Raw genomic sequence first — 18,984 nt, 5'->3', positions numbered from 1 at the left:
TTCCACACAGTCAGTCGCCTGAGGCGGGAATTGAACACGGGTCTCTGGCGCTGTGAGGCAGCAGTGCTAACCACTGTTAGCACTGCTGCCTCACAGTGCCAGAGACCCGGGTTCAATTCCCGCCTCAGGCGACTGACTGTGTGGAGTTTGCACGTTCTCCCCGTGTCTGCATGGGTTCTTACACAAGATACAGTAAAACGTTCCTACTTCTGAATTTAATTTATTTTGTTGTAAATGCCAGCATTCTTGTGGCCTTCCTAATCACTTGCATCTGCATAACCATTTCTTGGTGATTCATACACCAGGATATGAGCTCTGAATTATTAATATTTGTTACTACGTGCTATTATAATCACTATAGTGCTCAAGATAACATTAATTCCATTTTTGCCTCACTCCAATTATCTCAACTTTCTCATTGACAGGGATACAGATGATGGTTGTCCCTCATACCCAAGTGGTCATTCTTCAGCCTTAACAATGAGCCAATCAAGTGTGTGTGTGTGTGGGAAAGATGAAGGAGCCTGGAAGTGACAGCAAGGATATCCAAAGATTGTTTTTCTCACACTATGAAATTGTCAATGCTCCTTTGCAAAAGGCTGACTGAATTCAGCACAAAATGGCAACGAAGTCCGGTGAAGGCATATAGGTAAGAAAAAGGTACTAAAAAGTGGGATAAGAAAAATTAGAGACCAAAAAAGGGATCTTCAAATGGAGGTCATAGATGAAGTATTAAATAAGTACTTGACATTTGCCTTTACTACCAAGTCATATTGAAAAGTTATTGATTTATGGATATCCAAATGAAAGGCTTGTCAGTGAATGGAATAAATGGGACAATGATAGCATATATTCAAAGGTGGACGAGTGACAATGAATGGTAAATGTAGTGATGAATAGTTGTTTTCAGACTATTTAATACAATGTTGTTTATAGTGATACCAAATACAAAGACTACTGATTGTTTTATAATAAGCAGATGAAATTTAATGTACCATAAATTTTACACAAATAAATCAGAAACATATTTATTTTGGTTAAAAGGTCTTGGTGATGTAATATAGACCAAAGGAGGCAACCCTCAAGGAACACAGCAACTGAGAGACCTGGGGATATATGCAGAAAATATCAGTGGAGGTGTTGATAGGGTTAAAAAATCATGCCAAAAAGCATACGTGTTTCTTAGCTTTATGTGTAGAAGTACAGGATACAGAAACATGGAAGTTATGGTGAATCATTATTAAACAGTGATTTTTATTATTTATCTGAACGTGTGATGGATGGAATTTCAGTTGGGCTTTTAAAAGGCAATTGCATAAGTATCTCCAAATAAAATATGTGCAAGGCTACAGGACAAGGACAGAGGTTGAAATTGAATGGGGCTGGCTGAATCGCTCTTGCAGATGGGGACCTGACTATTCTACAGTTCTATGGCATTAATTTATAATTGTCACTAAATAGTGAATGAAATTTGGCTCCCAGAACATTGTTGAAAATCCCGTTATTCCAATCATTACACAGGAATTTGATTTCAAATGAAAATATAGACATAAAAAAATTCTAATCATAAATTGTTGGAAATGCAAGTGGCTATTACATTATCAAGTTACAAATCAAAAGGTAACTTGTTCATGTGGCAAAGAGTAGATGAAGAGAAATTATTTCTCTCAAAGGGTCATGAATCTGTGGAATTCACTACTCAGAATGTAGTGGACGCTGAGACATTGAGTAAATTTGAAGGAGGACATAGATAGATATTTAATTAGTAACAGTTTGAAAGGTTATGGAGAGCAGGCTGAGAAATTATTAGTCATGATCGTATCTAATGATGGAACAGGCTCAAAAGGGGCTGAATTGCCTACTCTTGCTCTTAGTTCTAATGTTGTTATTCGAATGCGATTAAACAGTGGTGCTGTGGAAAATGGACATTGAATCTGTCTGGCTAGTTTGGCACAGTTTCAAACTTGCAATGAAATCCTGTGCCACAGTGAGGACAGGGAAGGGGAAAACTCTCATTGATGATACCATGAGGACGTTTCTGAACATAGGGTGGGACTTATGGACACTTATAAAGGAAATTGACTATTTCCCTGCCACCTGGCTTCAAGAACAATTTCATAGAAGCATTAGTCAAGCTCTGTGGTGGTGAATGGCACGAGGTAACCCAAGGCAAGAGTTAAGTAAGGGTTTAAAAAAAATTGTAATCCTTAATTGTTCGTCTCTCCTACTTTTTCTCTCCATCCTCCTAAGTTAAACACTTAAATTCACAACATTACATAGAACTGGTATTGACATAGAAAGGCACTGAATGAAGTAAAAAGGCATAATACATTATATAATTTCAGAAGTACTTCACTAAAATTATCATCCCATTCACATTTTCAATCCCAGAATTAAAAAAAGACAATCAAAATAAAAGCTAAGCTTCCCATTTTCCTTCCACAAAGGATATTGGTAAAATCTTAAATATAAAGTTATAGGCATTAGAGTTTCAGTCTCTTGCTACAAAAATGTCTCAAACTTCTCCTCCATCAACTTCAGTAGAAATAAAAATCGGGACAGATGTGTAACTGGTGACTGATCTGATATCTAAAGTCTGATATCTAAAATGTGCCCACTTCTCATTATTAGGTACACTTCTTCAGGTGGCAGTGACTTGCTGTTTGGTCACTCCCTTATATTCTTCATGTGTGCGCGAGCAGGCTTTTTACTGCATCGCCAGTAGTGCATTGTATTTCATATTGCAGCAGGGTCTAAATGAACATTGATAATGATCAAAACTCTGTAGATTTTTTTCTCAATCTACCTTATGGGTCAGTAAGACCATTTCCCACGTCTTTGACACTGTAATGCTGAGATCATCTTTATTCAGCACCAAACAAAGCCCACACTGTCATGGTCTTACAGCCAAGTAATAAGTGACCTAATTTGGAGACTTAACTGCTTCTTAAATTACGTACCACATTCACTTGGTTATACTTTTTAATCGAAAGATGCTAAGACCAAGTAGGAGTCCAAGGTGACACCAGGATCCCAGGTGCTACAATTCTAATTTCAAACATATATTTTGAGATACAGAGTAGTAAACTATGTGAACAAAATTCAGAATTCTTTTCCCATTAACTATTTTCAAGTCTTCAAAAATTTTGATTCTCGAATCACTGGGCCACTTCAATAATGTAGTGTTAGTTTAGGATAGAAAAATATTCCTTTGAAAGCCTGCAGTTCATTGAAACTTCGAAAGTCAGATTACTAGCTGGTTGCCATTTACACACACTTAACTGAAAAATTCTGTGCAACAATAGAACCCTTCATTACTCTCTCAGGAGTTATTATTAGTGGCTGTGTCCTTCCATTTCACCAACTAATTTGATAGATACAGTTAATAACTTCCTGGTTTCTAGTTTTGAAGAGTTAACTTCAAATTCCTTGTGACACCCACTGGGGACGTATGAGATTAGCAAAGTAAGGCTAATAGTGTTATAGATCTAAGTTCAACTTGACCTTGTTAGGAGTATGGGAGTAAGGAGGAGTGAGATAGTAGGAATTAACCCTTCTAACCTCATTTCAAAGTTCACCTTCCATTGTATGACGTAGAATTCTAGAAGTATTATCTATGCTTTGACAGTCTTTTCAGGTGAAAATGATCAGCCAAGCATGTATGTATTAGTCTTCTGCATAACTCTGCTGGCTTCACACGATAACATGAGAACAAGCCATTTTAATTGACACACACACACTATTGACGTCCATCAATTTTTAACCTGCCTATGTAATTGCTTGATTAAACTATGATGCAGTAATGCAAGAAGTGCTTTCACTTCTCTGTTTTGCTGTTACTCCACAGCTTCAGTCATAGAAAGCATTTTACAGCTAGGTTTAAGGCAATTTGGTCTTGTCAGATAATTATTTGGTTATGATCTTTTCAAAAGTCCAGTTTTCAGTGTAAGAGGTAGCGTTTTTCAACTTTCATTCTGTCGATGTTGGAGATTCACCTTGTTCAGTTTCATTTCTACTTAAATGCTTAAAATGACATGGAGATACCCGTACACCTCTGTCCCATCAACTGGTCAGTGCATTGGTTGAACGGTGAAGAGACTTGAGAACTTTTCAAAAGAGACGGTGGCTTTGCTGGAGTATAGTTTGACTCAAATTCATGCAGCCATGTTTCATGAATAAGCCTCAATGGCAAGTGCCAGCAAGCTTACTTTACTGAGAGAGCACCACAGCTGAATCCGATCCCATCTTCAGCCAACAGCCACAAGAGTATGCTTTCCAACAGTATAGTGATCAGGAGTAGAAGTTCTGGCTGTTTCATTCCCTTACTCGGAGGCAGCAAGTCCAACAGTAGCAACCATAGTGTTGTTTAAAGTGAGGTCCGTACGGGGATTGAATTTCCTGATTTTTCTAGCTATAGAGCCAGATAGAATGATCAAACATAATGAAAATCAATGCCAAGACCAATTCATTGCAGATTTGCTAAAGATCAGGTCAGGGAAGCAGAATCAATTATATATCCCTATCAGCTCAAACAGATATAGTTCTGTACGAAACCTAATCCAATTAAGTACTTCACTGGGTAATATCATAATAAGATCAGTGTCCTTTCAAGATGCTAATATAATGAGATTAAAGGTCACAGACTTTAGTTAAAAACAGCATCTGACATTTTGTTTTGATGATGGGAGTGGCTCGTTATATAAAGTCCAAGATGCGGTAATGACTTCCAACACAATTTGTAATAAAATGAGAAAATGTTTTATCCTCAATTTTTCATGAACCATTAACTTTTTTTGACAGTGAAAAGCTGCATGACGATTGGTGGGATTTCTTTCACTTGACTCATTTCCTGAATACCATGGTTACTTTCTGGGAAATGGTTCTACGATGCTGAGTAATCTGATTAAGTTCACCCAACTTCAGATCTGGATACTCAATTGTACAGGAATCATGACCTAGTTTTGATTCTGACCTTACTCAGTATCTGCCCCGATGGACACACTGAATTTGAGGAAACTCAGCTGTGATTGAAAGACATAGCCAGACTGGGTTCTTCTATTGCATGGAATGTTGCTTAGATTATTTAACTGAGCACGGGCCAGTGATGGAACTTCAACATTTTCTGAAAAAAGTTGCACCTGATGTCATTCTGGACTTTACAGATTTATGTTTGGCTAAGTTGGACTGAGTGTTGTGCTGACCCCATATCACATTTCGTTAAATATCAGTCTATAAGATAAACAAGGTCTCAAATTTGAATACAACGCAAATTATTTCAAATCTGTCAATTAGCATTCTTAAATCTTCACAATTCTTTCATAGCCTTCATCAGTCATGTAAAGTGTCCAGCTTTTCCTCTTTATAACTTCATTTATTTACATTTCAAGAATATTCTTGCCACTAATGTCTTTACCATGGATCGTTGGCTGTACCAGTGTCTCTCGTGTTGATAATCCTGTTGTAACTTGGCCCTAGTGGAAAGCTGTCTACATGATCTGATCACACCTACTAAACTCAGATTTATTTTGACACTTCCTATGTTTTAATATAGCGCACAACAGTCAGGTTCTGTCTATTTCTCACTCCCTAACTGGAGAACTGGTTTTCAGAATAAAACTATGTCGAAAAGTGTGGTGCTGGAAAAGCCCAGCTGTGTCAGGCAGCATCCGAGGAGCAGGAGAGTCAATGTTTCGAACATGAGCTCTTCATCAAGCTCTTCCTCATGAAGAGCAAACTTCGACTCTCCTGCTCCTCGGATGTTGCCTGACTGGCTGTGCCTTTCCAGTACCACACTTTTCAACTCTGATCTCCAGCATCTGCAGTCCTCACATTCTCCCAGATTAAAACTATGGACAGACATAGTGAATAATTTCAATAGTCTGTCATTGGTATAGGTCAACAAATTGCTTGTAGTTTGGTACAAATTTGACCGGATTGAGAAACAGACTTTTCGAAGATAATTGTAAAATAGGGAACAAAAACAAAACTGGTGTTTTAGCAAGGTATGGTTAGGGTTAGAGAGTAGAAGCACTTTGACTTTCCATTTGGCTAATTATAAACAGGAACTAAATTTCTGAGTTTCCAAAGTACTGTCATTTTCTTAGTTCAACAATCCATCACCACAGTAATCACAAAGATATTTACAGATTCATAATGCTTGCCCAGAGCTCACTCACAGTGCTTCAGTGTCAAGTGCCTTTGAATAAATTTATTTTACCAACATCAGCAAGCGTCTTTGTGACGTTGGCTTCAAAATCTCCATCGTGAACCCCTGTTGCTCTGAAGGCTCCTGCACCTGCATTCTTCTCCCAGTAATGATGCCAATGTCCTATGCTGTTGGCTCCAAATCCATAAACGTTCACCTGTACAACAGAGGCAGCACTGATGTTAAAGTAATGCTTCACATGAGAAGGAGGTCCCAGTTTATTCCCATTTTTATCACTCTTATATGGGTAGGACTACCCTCACAAATTGTGGAGGCATTAGATGGCCCACACATAGAGTAATGTCCTCTATCTTTCCAACAAAGATCACTGGAAAATAAGTCCTGCTCATACTTCAACTTGCTTCCACAGGGGTGCTGAAGCTAATTAGTCCAGTGAGATTAGCAGTCTCAAGTGTATAGAACTGGGATAAAATTCACAACTTCTTCGCAGAATATTAAAGAACCAGGAGTAGGCCATTCGGCCCCTTGAGCTAAGTTCATCACTGAATTAGATCATTGGCAACTCTTTATCTACATTCCATTCCCAAATTAAAATCCAGTCTAATAGCAATCATGTCATTATTGTCGACTATCATAAATATCCACCCAGTTCACTAATGCTCTTTAGGGAAGGAAATCTGCTATTCTTACTTGGTCTGCCTAACACGTAACACTAGGCCCACAGAAATGTGGTTGACTCCGAACTGCCCTCTGAATGGCTCTAGCAAGACACTTAGAACAAAGCAATTAGGGATGGGCAGTAAATGCTAATCCAGCCAGGGATGGCCAGATCCCATGAATGAATAAAAAAAATCCCTTAATTCCTTGGAAGCCCTGTTTGCCACAGCAACCACAACCTTTTGGTGAAAGAGAATTCTCAAGTTGGACAGTGTGAATAAGAGCTTCCGGATTTCACTCTAAATGGTCTGCTTTCAATTTTAAGTTTACAAACTTTGTTCTTGATTCTCCTATCAGAGAATCTACCTGGCCAATTACCTTGAACATTTTAAACATCTCAATTAGATCACCCCCTCAAGCTTCTATGCTCAAATCTATATGGAAGTACACTAGCTTTCAGAGCGCCGCTCCTTCATCAGGTGATAGTGGAGGACACAATTGTATGGCACAGAATTTATAGAAATAAGTTACAGTATGATGTAACTGAAATTATACATTGAAAAATACCTTGATTGTCTGCTGAGTTCTTTCATCTGTTCGAATACCATGACTCTTTCACTTCATTCATGTGTAAATCACAAAACCTTTTTTTTAAAGTTGCATTCTCAGGTTAGCTGTAACAATTGATGTTAGCTAGACAATATGTTGAAGGTGTTAGCCCCCTGTGTTCTCTGTCTATGCCACGATGTTTAGATTGATTCTAATCTAAAAAGAGAGATAACGGAGTTTTACATGAATTTATGCAGTTTTTGAGCAAAGTACAATGTAACTCTGCAAGTACAAATTCACCCCACAAAATATGTATGTGCATGTGGGTCTTTGTGTGTGTCTGTCTGTCTGGGTTGGGGGTTGTGAATGTGAGGGAGAGTGTATATGTGTGTGTAGTGAGTGCTGCAAGCGACAGGGTACCCTTCGTTGTTCAGTATTTCCCAGGAGCTGAAAAACTACACCATGTTCTTCGTGACCTGCAACACATTATCAATGAGGATGAGCACCTCATCAAGACCTTCCCCACACCTCCACTACTTGCCTTTAAACAACCGCCAAACCTTAAACAAATCATTGTTTGTAGCAAGCTGCCCGGCTCTCAGGACAACTCCATACAACCCTGTCATGGTGGACGCTGCAAGACGTGTCAGAGTGTGGACATAGGAGCACCATTACGTGTGGGGACACCTCCCACCTTGTACATGGCAGGTACTCATGTGACTCAGCCAACGTTGTCTATCTTATATGTTGCGGGCAAGGATGCCCTGAGGCATGGTACATTGGGGAAACCGAACAAAGGCTACGACGACGGATGAATGGGCACCACACAACAATCAACAGACAGGAGTGTTCCCTCCCAGTTGGGGAACACTTCAGTGGTCCAGGACATTCGACCTCGGACCTTTGGGTGACCATCCTCCAAGGCGGACTTTGGGACAGGCAGCAGCGAAAGGTGGCCGAGCAGAGGCTGATAGCTAAGTTCCATGCCCATAGGGAGGGTGTCAACCGGGACCTTGGGTTCATGTTACACTACAGGTGATCACCATTGCACTATACACACACACAGACACTCCTATACACACACATACACATGGACACACATATACACAGACACGCACACAGACACTCACACACACCCTTACAAACACACACACTCCCACATGCACACAGGCATCCTCTCAGAGACTTAGACCACTCTCCACTCATGCACACACATATACACTCTCTCTCACAGACACTCACAACCCCCCACCCCAGACATTTTAGATTAGAATCAATCTAAACATCATGGCATAGATAGAGAACACAGGGGTCTAACACCTTCAACATATTGTCTAGTTAACATCAATTGTTACAGCTAACCTGAGAATGCAACTTTAAAAAAAAGGTTTTGTGATTTACACATGAAAGAAGTGAAACTATCATGGTATTCAAACAAATGAAAGAACTCAACAGACAATCAAGGTATTTTTCAATGTATAATTTCAGTTACATCACACTGTAAACTTTTGCTATAAATTCTGTGCCTTACAATTGTGCCCTCCACAACCACTTGATGAAGGAGCGGCGCTCCAAAAGCCAGTGTGCTTCCAACTAAACCTGTTGGACTATAACCTGGTGTTGTGTGATGCAATGGTGAAGAAATAGAGCTCTAAAGGGCTTATATTTTTCTTTTTGCCAGTTAAATGTATCAAAAGTCACATTTACCTCATCACAGACATGAAGCGCAAAAATGATAACCAGCATGCCAGTTGAGGAGTATCTTCCATGATGCTCATTCCAGTTGTCATAAACATACTTAAAAAAATGTGGGTTGTAGACCAATACCTGAAGTTATGGAGACCAGGAAATCACAATTAGAACAAGACAACCATTAGGCATGGATAAATATCTTTGTGACCTGCTTATAGAAATAAACAGCTTTTAGAAAGAAATCTGAAACTGAGCTCCAGGGTGTGAGTAGTTGACTTGGTAATGTGGGGGAACTGGGTGGGTAAGAGGAAGTGAGGGAGGATGTGGTAGAGCATGAGTTTTGGTAGGAAATGGGTAGAAACTTAGAGAATAAAAACACAAGTAGGCCATTTGTCTCTTTGAGCATGCTCTGCCATACAATATAATCATTACTGATCATGCAGTGCAGAGGTAGAGTAAATGTGAGCCATCAGATGGTGCTTACACTGATGGAGTGGAGGAGACCATTGATTTTCTTTCTACAATGCTGGGTATTCCTCTAGATGGCTGAGGCTGCATTGACCCAGAAATCAAATTCAGACAAGGCTTGCAAAATCTGGTGTCATGGCCTCCTCTGCCAATTCTGGGCGAAGAGGACATCCCAACTGTGCATGACCACATCTCCCAGGACCTCGCATCCCTGTCTACAGAGTGGACTGTTAATGTTCTTTACTTGCCATATTGGGGCAAATGTCATAAACTGTGCAGGGGAGCTCTGGACTGAGGAGCTGGATCAGGTGCATAAATGGCACTGGTGCCAGGGATCCCAGGGTATCTTAGCAACAGCTTTCAGCTATCGCAAATGGGTGAATCAAGCCATCATCAGACTCGAGGGGTTGAAGAATCAACTGTCCTCTGAAATGACTCTAGCAAGACACTGTGAACAAACTAATTAGGGATAGGCAATAAATGTTAATCCATGATACTACTGGCCCATGGTATGTAGTTAATGAAGTGAATTTGAGGTGATCGCACATTAAAATCACCGATTGAAAAACTCACCTGATTTAATCCTGAGGCTTAATTGGCAAATCCTGAACATCACCCTCAAGTGGTGGCAATTAATTTCCATTAATTTGCATCCCATTGGTACCTCAACCTGATATATTATCATTATATTTCCAATCTTCCTTTCTTCAACTGAGAAACTAGATGATGCATAATCTTGACAGGTAAAACAGAACTGGTATCTGACAACTTATCTCGTCAGCATCTGTTGCAGCTCTTGGCTGTGCTTCTCGTTATGTGGAATTACTTCTTTTACCTCCATGGTCAGTGGCTACTCTGTCCCTGGACATTTCATCCATGCAACCCAACACTGGCAAGACACCAGCCTCACATCATCTTATGCGCTCTTGATCAACAGAGCATCAACCACCTTCTTTGGAGCAGAGGGTCAGCTATTATTTGCATGCTTCTACCAGGTTGCTTTTTGTTCAGGGATAGGCATTTATCTTTTTAGTGTTAACATGGGGCTACTTATCTTGTGGGTCCTTGCTTGCTTTATATTGCACAAGGTCTTTTCTTTAAAGATAAGATAAGGAGCTTCTGTGGTTGAGAGCCTGCTTTTTAGGATCAGGAAGCTTGTGACACTGGGAAGAACTGAAGGGCAAATGTTTCAGTCTCTGTTGGAGTGATCATGGAATTGTGTAGTGCTGTGTTACATCAATATCAGGGCTGCAGCACCTGCCAACACCTTACAAGCAAGTGCACTGCATGTGCTAGAAATAAATAGTGTTGTGTGAAAGTCAAAGGAAATGACTGCTTAATGGGCTGAGAACAGAGTACAATCTATCAGAGGATACCACAGTCAGTCATGGGGTTCATCCTCTGCCAACCAAGAGGGTTGGCCATAGGCAGTCATGTACTTCATCTGAGAGATCTGTGCCCTTGAGAAAGTGAGGACTGCAGATGCTGGAGATCAAGGGCGAGAGTGTGATGCTGGAAAAGGACAGCAGGTCAGGCAGCATCCGAGAAGCAGGAGAGTTGATATTTCAGGCATAAGCTCTTCATCAGGAATGAGACTTGTGGGCCGGCGGGTGGTGGAGAGATAAATGGGAAGGGGGTGAGGTTGGGGGAAAGGTAGCTGAGAAAGTGATAGGTAGATGAAGGTGAGGGAGAAGGTGATAGATCGGGCGGGGTGGAGCAGATATTTGGGAAAGGTGATGAACAAGTCAAGAGGGTGGTGCTGAGTTGGAAGCTTGGGATTGGGATAATGGGGAAGGAGGAGAAAAGAGGAAACTGTTGATCTCCACATTCATCCCCTGTAGTCGCAGGGTCCCAAGGCGGAATATGAGGTGTTCTTCCTCCAGGCATTGGGTGGTAACGGTTTGGTGGTGGAGGAGTCCCAGGACCTGCATTTCCTTGACAGAGTGGGAGGGGGAGATGAAGCGCTCAGCCAGGAGGTGGTCGGGTTGGTGGGTGCAGGTATCCCAGAGATGTTCTCTGAACCAATCCGAAAGAAGGTGTCTTGTCACCCTGATGTAGAGGAGACCACACCTGGTGCAACAGATACATTAGTGACATTGGTAGAGGTGCAGGTAACTTTCTAATGGATATGGAAGAATCCTTTGGGACCTTGGACGGAGGTGGGGGGAGTGGTGTGTGTACAGGTTTTGCTATTCCTGTGGTGGCAGGGGAAGGTGCCAGGAATGGGGTGTGGGCTGGGAGCGGGGGGTATGCGGGAGTCGCAAAGGGAATGGTCTCTTTGGAATGCTGATAGTAGTGGGGAGGAAAATATATCTCTGGTGGTGGAGTCTGTTTGGAGGTGGCAGAAGTGGTGAAGGATGATGTGATGTATGCAGAGGTTGGTGAGGTGAAGCTGAGGACTGGGGAGTTCGATCTTTGTTAGTTGGGAGGGGTGGGGTTCAAGGGCAGTGGTGTGGGAAGTGAAGGAGATACGCTGAAGGGCATTGTCAACCATGTGGCAAAGAAAGTTGCGATCGTGGAAGAAGGAGGCCATCTGGGATTTTCTAAGGTGAAATTGGTCATCCTGGGAACTGATGCGGCAGGAATAAGGGATGACATTTTTACAGATTGATGCAGAACAATGTTCATACTTTCACCAGGGTGATAGCTGGCATGCACCATAAGCACTCTAAAGATGAGGTTTTGATGCCTGTATTGATCTGGCAGGTATTTGCAGCATTGCCCAGCCAGGTTCCCCTGCACCATCATTACATGATATGTCCTTCATATCTTCAGTCTACAAATGGGAATGCACATGAAATGGGGAACTAAGAGCAATCTTGGGGATAAAGATGGGTTTGAGGTTTAGGACATTAACTAGGAGAATTTTTAAAACCCTTAAAGTGCATAGTTTAGTACATTAGAAAACAGGCTGAAGAAAGGAAACGAAAATGGGCCATAACCCAGCAACAAACTCGGCTGCAACCTAGCAACTCTCTGTGACACAGGGAGACAGAGAGAGAACAATCCAGAAGGTTATTGAGTGTTTCTTTCAGAATGAGAAAAGACCTGTAGGAGCAGCAGAGCCATTATCATTGTCAAAGCACTGAAAATATACTTCAAATGTCAATAGTCACTTTTGCAAATGTGATATTATTTGTTATAATTATTATTTCTAAACCCCAATCAAACAAAATAAATGTTGTGCACAGTCTCAGAGTAGAAAATCTTTAAAACATGTACTAGATTCAATTCATCCCACTACTGCAATTGGCTGAACTGGACTGAAAAATCAAGAAGTAACATCCAGTCCCACTCTGCACAGCTGATTGCAGTGATTTTGATTTTTAGGTAATAGTGCATAACAAATGACATTAAATTTATCATCCATTATACATCTCTTCATATAGTTGTTAGAAATAAGTTGTAGATTGTACATTGTATTATGTTGCATAATACATCTTACTTTGTGGAATCTTGAAGCTTAATCTTGCAGTAAACTTATTGCATGTCACACAGTATCTATTTTCAATAGACGTTAATAGTCCTTAGCTGGATCCTAACATAGATTTGGTAGTCTGGTCTGGAGTCTTCACAAAGAACAGTTGACACTGTGACCTGGTGCAGCTGGGAGAAGTGACACTGTTTGAGAGTTGGAAATAATACTGGACTTCTCATCCTAATGCTATACATTTGTAATTTTTAAAAAAATTCAAAAATACATTTTAATAAAAAGGGGATTGAAACAACATTCATTCATAGGCCTGGCTGCTGTTGCAATGCCAGCTTTTTGTTTTGGTCTATCCGTACAACTGAATAGTTAGGCCACATGAGAGGATATTTTGGAATGAAGTACATTACTGTGTGTCAGGAGTCATATCTAAGTTAGACTGGGTGAAGAAAGGAGATTTCCTTTCCTGAGAGGGGTCAGTGAACTAGATGGGATATTACAAAAGCTCAATAATTTCATGGTCATCATCACTGATACTAGCTTTAATTCCACATTTAGTTAACTAATTGAATTTTTATTCTTCATCTACTGTGGTGGAAACAGAACCCCTGTCTCCAGGTTGTTAGTCTGGACCTCTAGATGCCTATCTTTGAGGAGAAAGTGAGGTCTGCAGATGCTGGAGATCAGAGCTGGAAATGTGTTGCTGGAAAAGCGCAGCAGGTCAGGCAGCATCCAGGGAACAGGAGAATCGACGTTAAGGGCAGAAGGGCTTATGCCTGAAACGTCGATTCTCCTGTTCCCTGGATGCTGCCTGACCTGCTGCGCTTTTCCAGCAACACATTTCCACCTCTAGATGCCTAGACTAGTAACGGGATCACGTACCAACCTGTTTTACCACGTACTAACTTGTTTAGTCAGCAAAACACTTCTTGTTCTTTGCAGCAATAATATATTCAATACCAATGTTTAATTTGACAAATTTCAAGATGTCTCATTTAGCTATGCTCTGGGATCAAGTCAAGCATTATTACTTCGGCACAGTCATAGAAACACAGCCTCAGCCAGCAATCATATAAAGAAATAAATTTCAATTCACCTTGTCTTTATTTGCCTTGATGTGACGCATCACTGGGATGTAAGTGCTGAACATGAAAGAATAAATGCAGGAAGTGTCATTAATTCATCTAACACAACTTTAACTAAACAAAATGATTTTGAGTCATGTCTTACTGACCAACTTGAATAAATACATTTATTTTACCTATTGGTCTACGCCACATCTGAGTATGATTTAGAACAGAGTGGGTCAGTAAGGGAAACTTTAAACTGTTTCTAAAAATCAAATTTTGTTTGCATTTAACGTTTAACCAAAATGTACTGTTTCAATTCTAAATGTGATCCAGACTTAAGAAAGGATATGCAAGCCACATAACTCAGGAGTAGAGAGTGTTCTGAATTAAATAGCCAGGCCAAGGGATCTATTTGGGAAAATGTGGCAAATCAAAGAGCAGAGACAAGGCAACAAAGAAAGATATTAATATGGGAAATGGCAAATAGACTGTGACAAGAAGGGACAGAGACTACAAATCTCAACTTTAAATCATAACCTAGGCTAGAAATTGCAAAAAAAAGGACAAATCTAAAGGCTCCAGGCTACATTCTAACCAAGCTTCTATACACCTGTAGCAAGACTTCATATTGCTATACTCAAATCTTTTTGTTATAAAGGCTCACATTTCCAGTAGCTTTCTAATAGCTTGACAAATCCCTTCACACATCCACTCTTTCCAATTTCTCACAATTTAGGGACTAGCCTTCAATCTGTTCTTCCCACCAAAGTCAATAAAAGCACATTTTTCCACATTATATTCCATTTGCCACATACTTGCTTAATCATGTAGTCACTAAATCTTCCTGAAAATGTCTTATATCTTCCTCATAGAATATAATTCTGCTTAGCTTTGTATCATCTTCAAACATGGAAATATTACATTTAGCTCCCATATCTAAATCATTGATATATTGTGAACACAGTAGCACTGATCCTTGTGGACACCTAATGATCCCATTAGTTATGGTCTATCACTGTGAGAATGATTCATTTATTCCTCTTCTCTTTTTCTGGCTGTTAGCTAATCCTTAATCCATGCCAGTACATTACCTCATATTTCACAAGCTTTATTTTTACTAACAAACCTCCAAAATATGCTACATTCATCATTTCCTATTTATCAATTTGACACCCTTTGAACAGCTATAAATCAGGAAATGGAAGATAAGAAGGATCTCAAGAAAATTACAATCACCAGGGAAGTGGTGCTGAACACATTTTTGGAATTACATGTTGGCAAGTGGTTGCTTCCTGATAGGCTTCATCCTAGGGTCTTAAAGAAGTGGCCAGTGAGGTAAATCATTTGTTGCTTGTAATTTCCCAAACTTTTCCAGAAAATTCCATTAGATTGGAAAATAGTAAATGTAACTTTCATTCAAATGTGTTGGGGACACAAAGCAGGCAAGTACAAGGTATTTAGATTAATGTCATAGGAAAACTGGTAGAATCTATTAATAGGCAGACTCAACATGGTTTTGTGAATGCAAGCTCACATTTAACTGATTTATGGTGAGCAAGTAACATGTGCTGTGAATAAAGGGGAATTGGTGGATATACTGCACTTAGATTTTCCAGAAGGCATCTTATAAGATGAGACAGCATCTAGAGTATAATATTGACCAACTTAGTTAAGAAGAATAATAAAATCATTGAGGCAGTTCATTGAAAATTTACAAGACTAACACCTAGATGGAAAAGCTTCTACTTTGATGAAAAGTTAAATAGGCTCGCCTTGTTTCCATTGGAGTTTAGAACAGTAAGAGGTGACTTGGTTGCATTATACAAGATAACAAGGAGTGACTATGGAGAGGATGTTTCATTTTATGGGAGAATCATGAAGTAGGGGTGAAATCGAAGTCACCTTTTTAAAACTGAGATGAGACCTCTTTCAACAGGCTATGAGTCTTTGTAATTCTCTTCTGGAATAGATAATGGAAGCAGGGCCCATTAATTTTTTTTAAGGCAGAGATCAATGGGTTTTTATTAAGCAAGGGATTGCAATGGATTTTAAATGGAATATGGATTTGAGCTACAATCAGATTAGCCACAGTCTTATTGAGTGACAAAGCAGGCTCGAAGAGCTGAATGATCTGCACTTGTTCCTGATTTGTATGTTCATGTGATTGTACCAAAGGTTACTGCAGAAAATAAAACCTCATGGTATCAGAGTTATATTGGCATGGACAGATAAGTGGCTGACTGGCAGGAGGTAGACAGTCAACATAAATGGGTCATTTCCAGATTGGCAAGATCTGAGACAAATGGTGTGCTGCAGGGCTCAGTGTTGGGACCGTAACTGTTTAAAATTCACAGAAATGACTAAGATGAAGGTTGAAAGAGAGGATTAACAAATTTGCTAATGACACAAAGACAAGGAAGTTACGAAAAGCTAGTTCAAGCAAGTCGGCATAGAAGTGGCAAATGATGTATAATGCGGGAAAATGTGAAGTTGTTCATTTTGATAGGAAGAATGTATGTTAGCTGAATGTAGAAAGAGCTCCAGATACTTTGGAATTGGTGTGCCTTTGTGCATAAATTTCAGAAGATTAGTATGCAGGTACAGAAAATTATTAGGAAGACTAAGAGAATGTTATTGTTTATTGTGAGGTAATATGAATACAAAAGATGAGGGGACATGCTCTAGTTTCACATAGCATTGGTGAGACCACATTTAGAATACCGTGTACTGTATTGGTCTTTTTAATCAAGGAAGGAAGTAAATGTATTGAAACTAGTTCAGAGAAGAATTATTACGCTTCTATATGCAATGGACTTCTCTAATGACAAGGGAGAGGCTTGTATAAATTAGGCTCATTTTTGATGGAGTTTAGAAGAATGAGAGTTTAAACATTTATGATCCGGAGGGGTCTTTACAGGGTAGATGTGGAATGAAACTTTATTCTTCTGGGAGAATCCAGTACGGGGGGGGGGGGTCACCATTTCAAAATAACAGGTTGCCCATTTAAAATATAGATAATGAACTTTTTCTCTGATAATTTCATGAATTGAAACTATCTTCTTTAAAATTCAGAGTTCTGAGGAAGCGTCACTGGACCCAAACAGCACCTCATTTTTTGCTTGAGAACTTCTGGACTCAATACTGAGCCCAACAATGTTAGGGCTTGAGATACCTTCTCCCATGTCCTTACCCCAAACTCCAATACACCAGGCTTTGTTATCACATTGTCTATTACACACAACACATTGTTAGCCACTAATATTGCCCATACACACTTAAAAGGCATCTGGATGGATATATGAATAGGAAGGCTTTATAGGGATATGGGCCAAGTGCTGGCAAATGGGACTAGATTAGGTTAGGATATCTGGACGGCATGGATGAGTTTATGAATCTCTTAGCATTCTCCTAGGCTGACCATTATTCACTCCTTTGACTATCCAATTGTCCTTCTCTCTCTTTAGGCTCTATGTCCACATATCGTTTACTCCTTAACCTCTATCCCCACCCGATCTTCTGCATAAAAATAACTTTTTCCAAGCCGCCATCAGTTCTGAAGAAGGGATACTGGAACGGATAGGTTAAGTCTGATTTCTCTCCACAGATACTGCCAGACCTACTGAACTTTTCCAGCAATTTCTGTTTTTGTTTCTGATTTCCAGCATTTGCAGTTTTTTTTTATTTCTTCAAAATCAGAGTTTTTGAACTTTTTTTAGTCAGAAGTGGATAAATTCTTGATAAGCAAGTAGGTCAAAGGTTATCAGGGGTAGGTAGAAATGCAAAGTTGAGGTTGCAATCAGATTGGTCATGTTCTTACTGAGTGGAGCAGCAAGCTCAAAAGGCCAAACAGCTTATATCTGTGGCTAATATTTATGCTTGTGTGTAAAATTCATAAATAATGATCACTGATGAACATTTTACCTTTGATAAGCATCTCAATTTACATGCCATTTTAATTGAGAATTGTGATGTCTAACAGACACTTACAGAGAGACAGTAAATGAATGACCCAACCTTATTCCACTCCTTCAAGTATGTTCTAAATGAGCATTCTGATCAATCAACATCTCCTTACAGCCCAGAAGTCTACACGCCACTTGTTTAGTCTTACACACGGGTAGTGAATACTTGGGCAGATGTAGGAGGGTCGCAAGCACTAACTCAAAATGTGTCAATGTCTTCTCAATTCAAGAAGGCAGGCAAGGGATAGAAACATAAAAATAATATGGAGAGGAATTGACCACCATGAGTTAAATGCTTGTCTACTATTATTCTTTTGCAAAGATTTAGTTATTCACTCACCGAGTAATATTGCCTGTTGTAAAAGCACTAATTAGCCATTGGATGTCCAATATTTTAAAAGGGATGAGAACCAAAGAAACATTTTCTGCAAGATCTCGAGCACTTTCAGGGTACATGAAGTGATGCGTAGTTTTACTGCCTACATCCGCCTCATAGCCAACAGTCCGTGCCCGATTCATTCTACATGAACAGGAGGCAAAGAGAGAAAACCTGGTTACCTCAGAAGACAATAAAATATTAAATAAATGTTAAAATGATTCCAGATCTATTTGAGATACTTTATGGAGGTTGAGACACTACAATTTTAAAAACAAGTATGGGAATTATTCATGGTGACCTGGTCAATACTTATTCCTTAAAGCTGAATCATCAAAATTAGCTATTATCATAATGGTCTTTGTCAGAGCTTGTTGTGAATAAGCTGTGTTTACTATGTGACATTGTTAACTACACTCTGGATTAGTGGTGCTGGAAGAGCACAGCTGTTCAGGCAGCATCCAAGAAGCAGTAAAACCGATGTTTCGGGCAAAAGCCCTTCATCAGTATTACAGGCAGAGAGCCTTAAGGGTGGAGAGATAAGTGAGAGGAGGTTGGGGGTGGGGAGAAAGTAGCATAGAGTACGATAATGAGTGGGGGAAGAGATGAAGGTG

The 18,984-nt window shown here is 39.8% G+C and overlaps 1 protein-coding gene across 4 annotated transcripts in view; it reads right to left on the bottom strand.

Moving 5' to 3' along the window:
* The window catches only part of LOC122548910 (CMP-N-acetylneuraminate-beta-galactosamide-alpha-2,3-sialyltransferase 1-like), a 161,890-nt gene that overhangs the window by 33,487 nt on the left and 109,419 nt on the right, over window positions 1-18,984 (bottom strand). For all 4 annotated transcript variants that reach the window (XM_043687873.1, XM_043687871.1, XM_043687874.1 and 1 more), the window contains 4 exons: window positions 18,335-18,514; window positions 14,059-14,104; window positions 9,080-9,199; window positions 6,218-6,362 (listed from right to left, as the gene is read on the bottom strand). In XM_043687873.1, the coding sequence (XP_043543808.1) occupies window positions 6,218-6,362; window positions 9,080-9,199; window positions 14,059-14,104; window positions 18,335-18,514 (491 nt within the window). The remainder of the gene's footprint in view (window positions 1-6,217; window positions 6,363-9,079; window positions 9,200-14,058; window positions 14,105-18,334; window positions 18,515-18,984) is intronic.

The sequence above is a fragment of the Chiloscyllium plagiosum genome, chromosome 4, assembly GCF_004010195.1.
Source record: "Chiloscyllium plagiosum isolate BGI_BamShark_2017 chromosome 4, ASM401019v2, whole genome shotgun sequence".
NCBI classification, from domain to species: Eukaryota; Metazoa; Chordata; class Chondrichthyes; order Orectolobiformes; family Hemiscylliidae; genus Chiloscyllium; species Chiloscyllium plagiosum.
The sequence above is the reverse complement of the archived record's forward strand: the minus strand, read 5'-3'. Positions and strand labels throughout refer to the sequence as shown.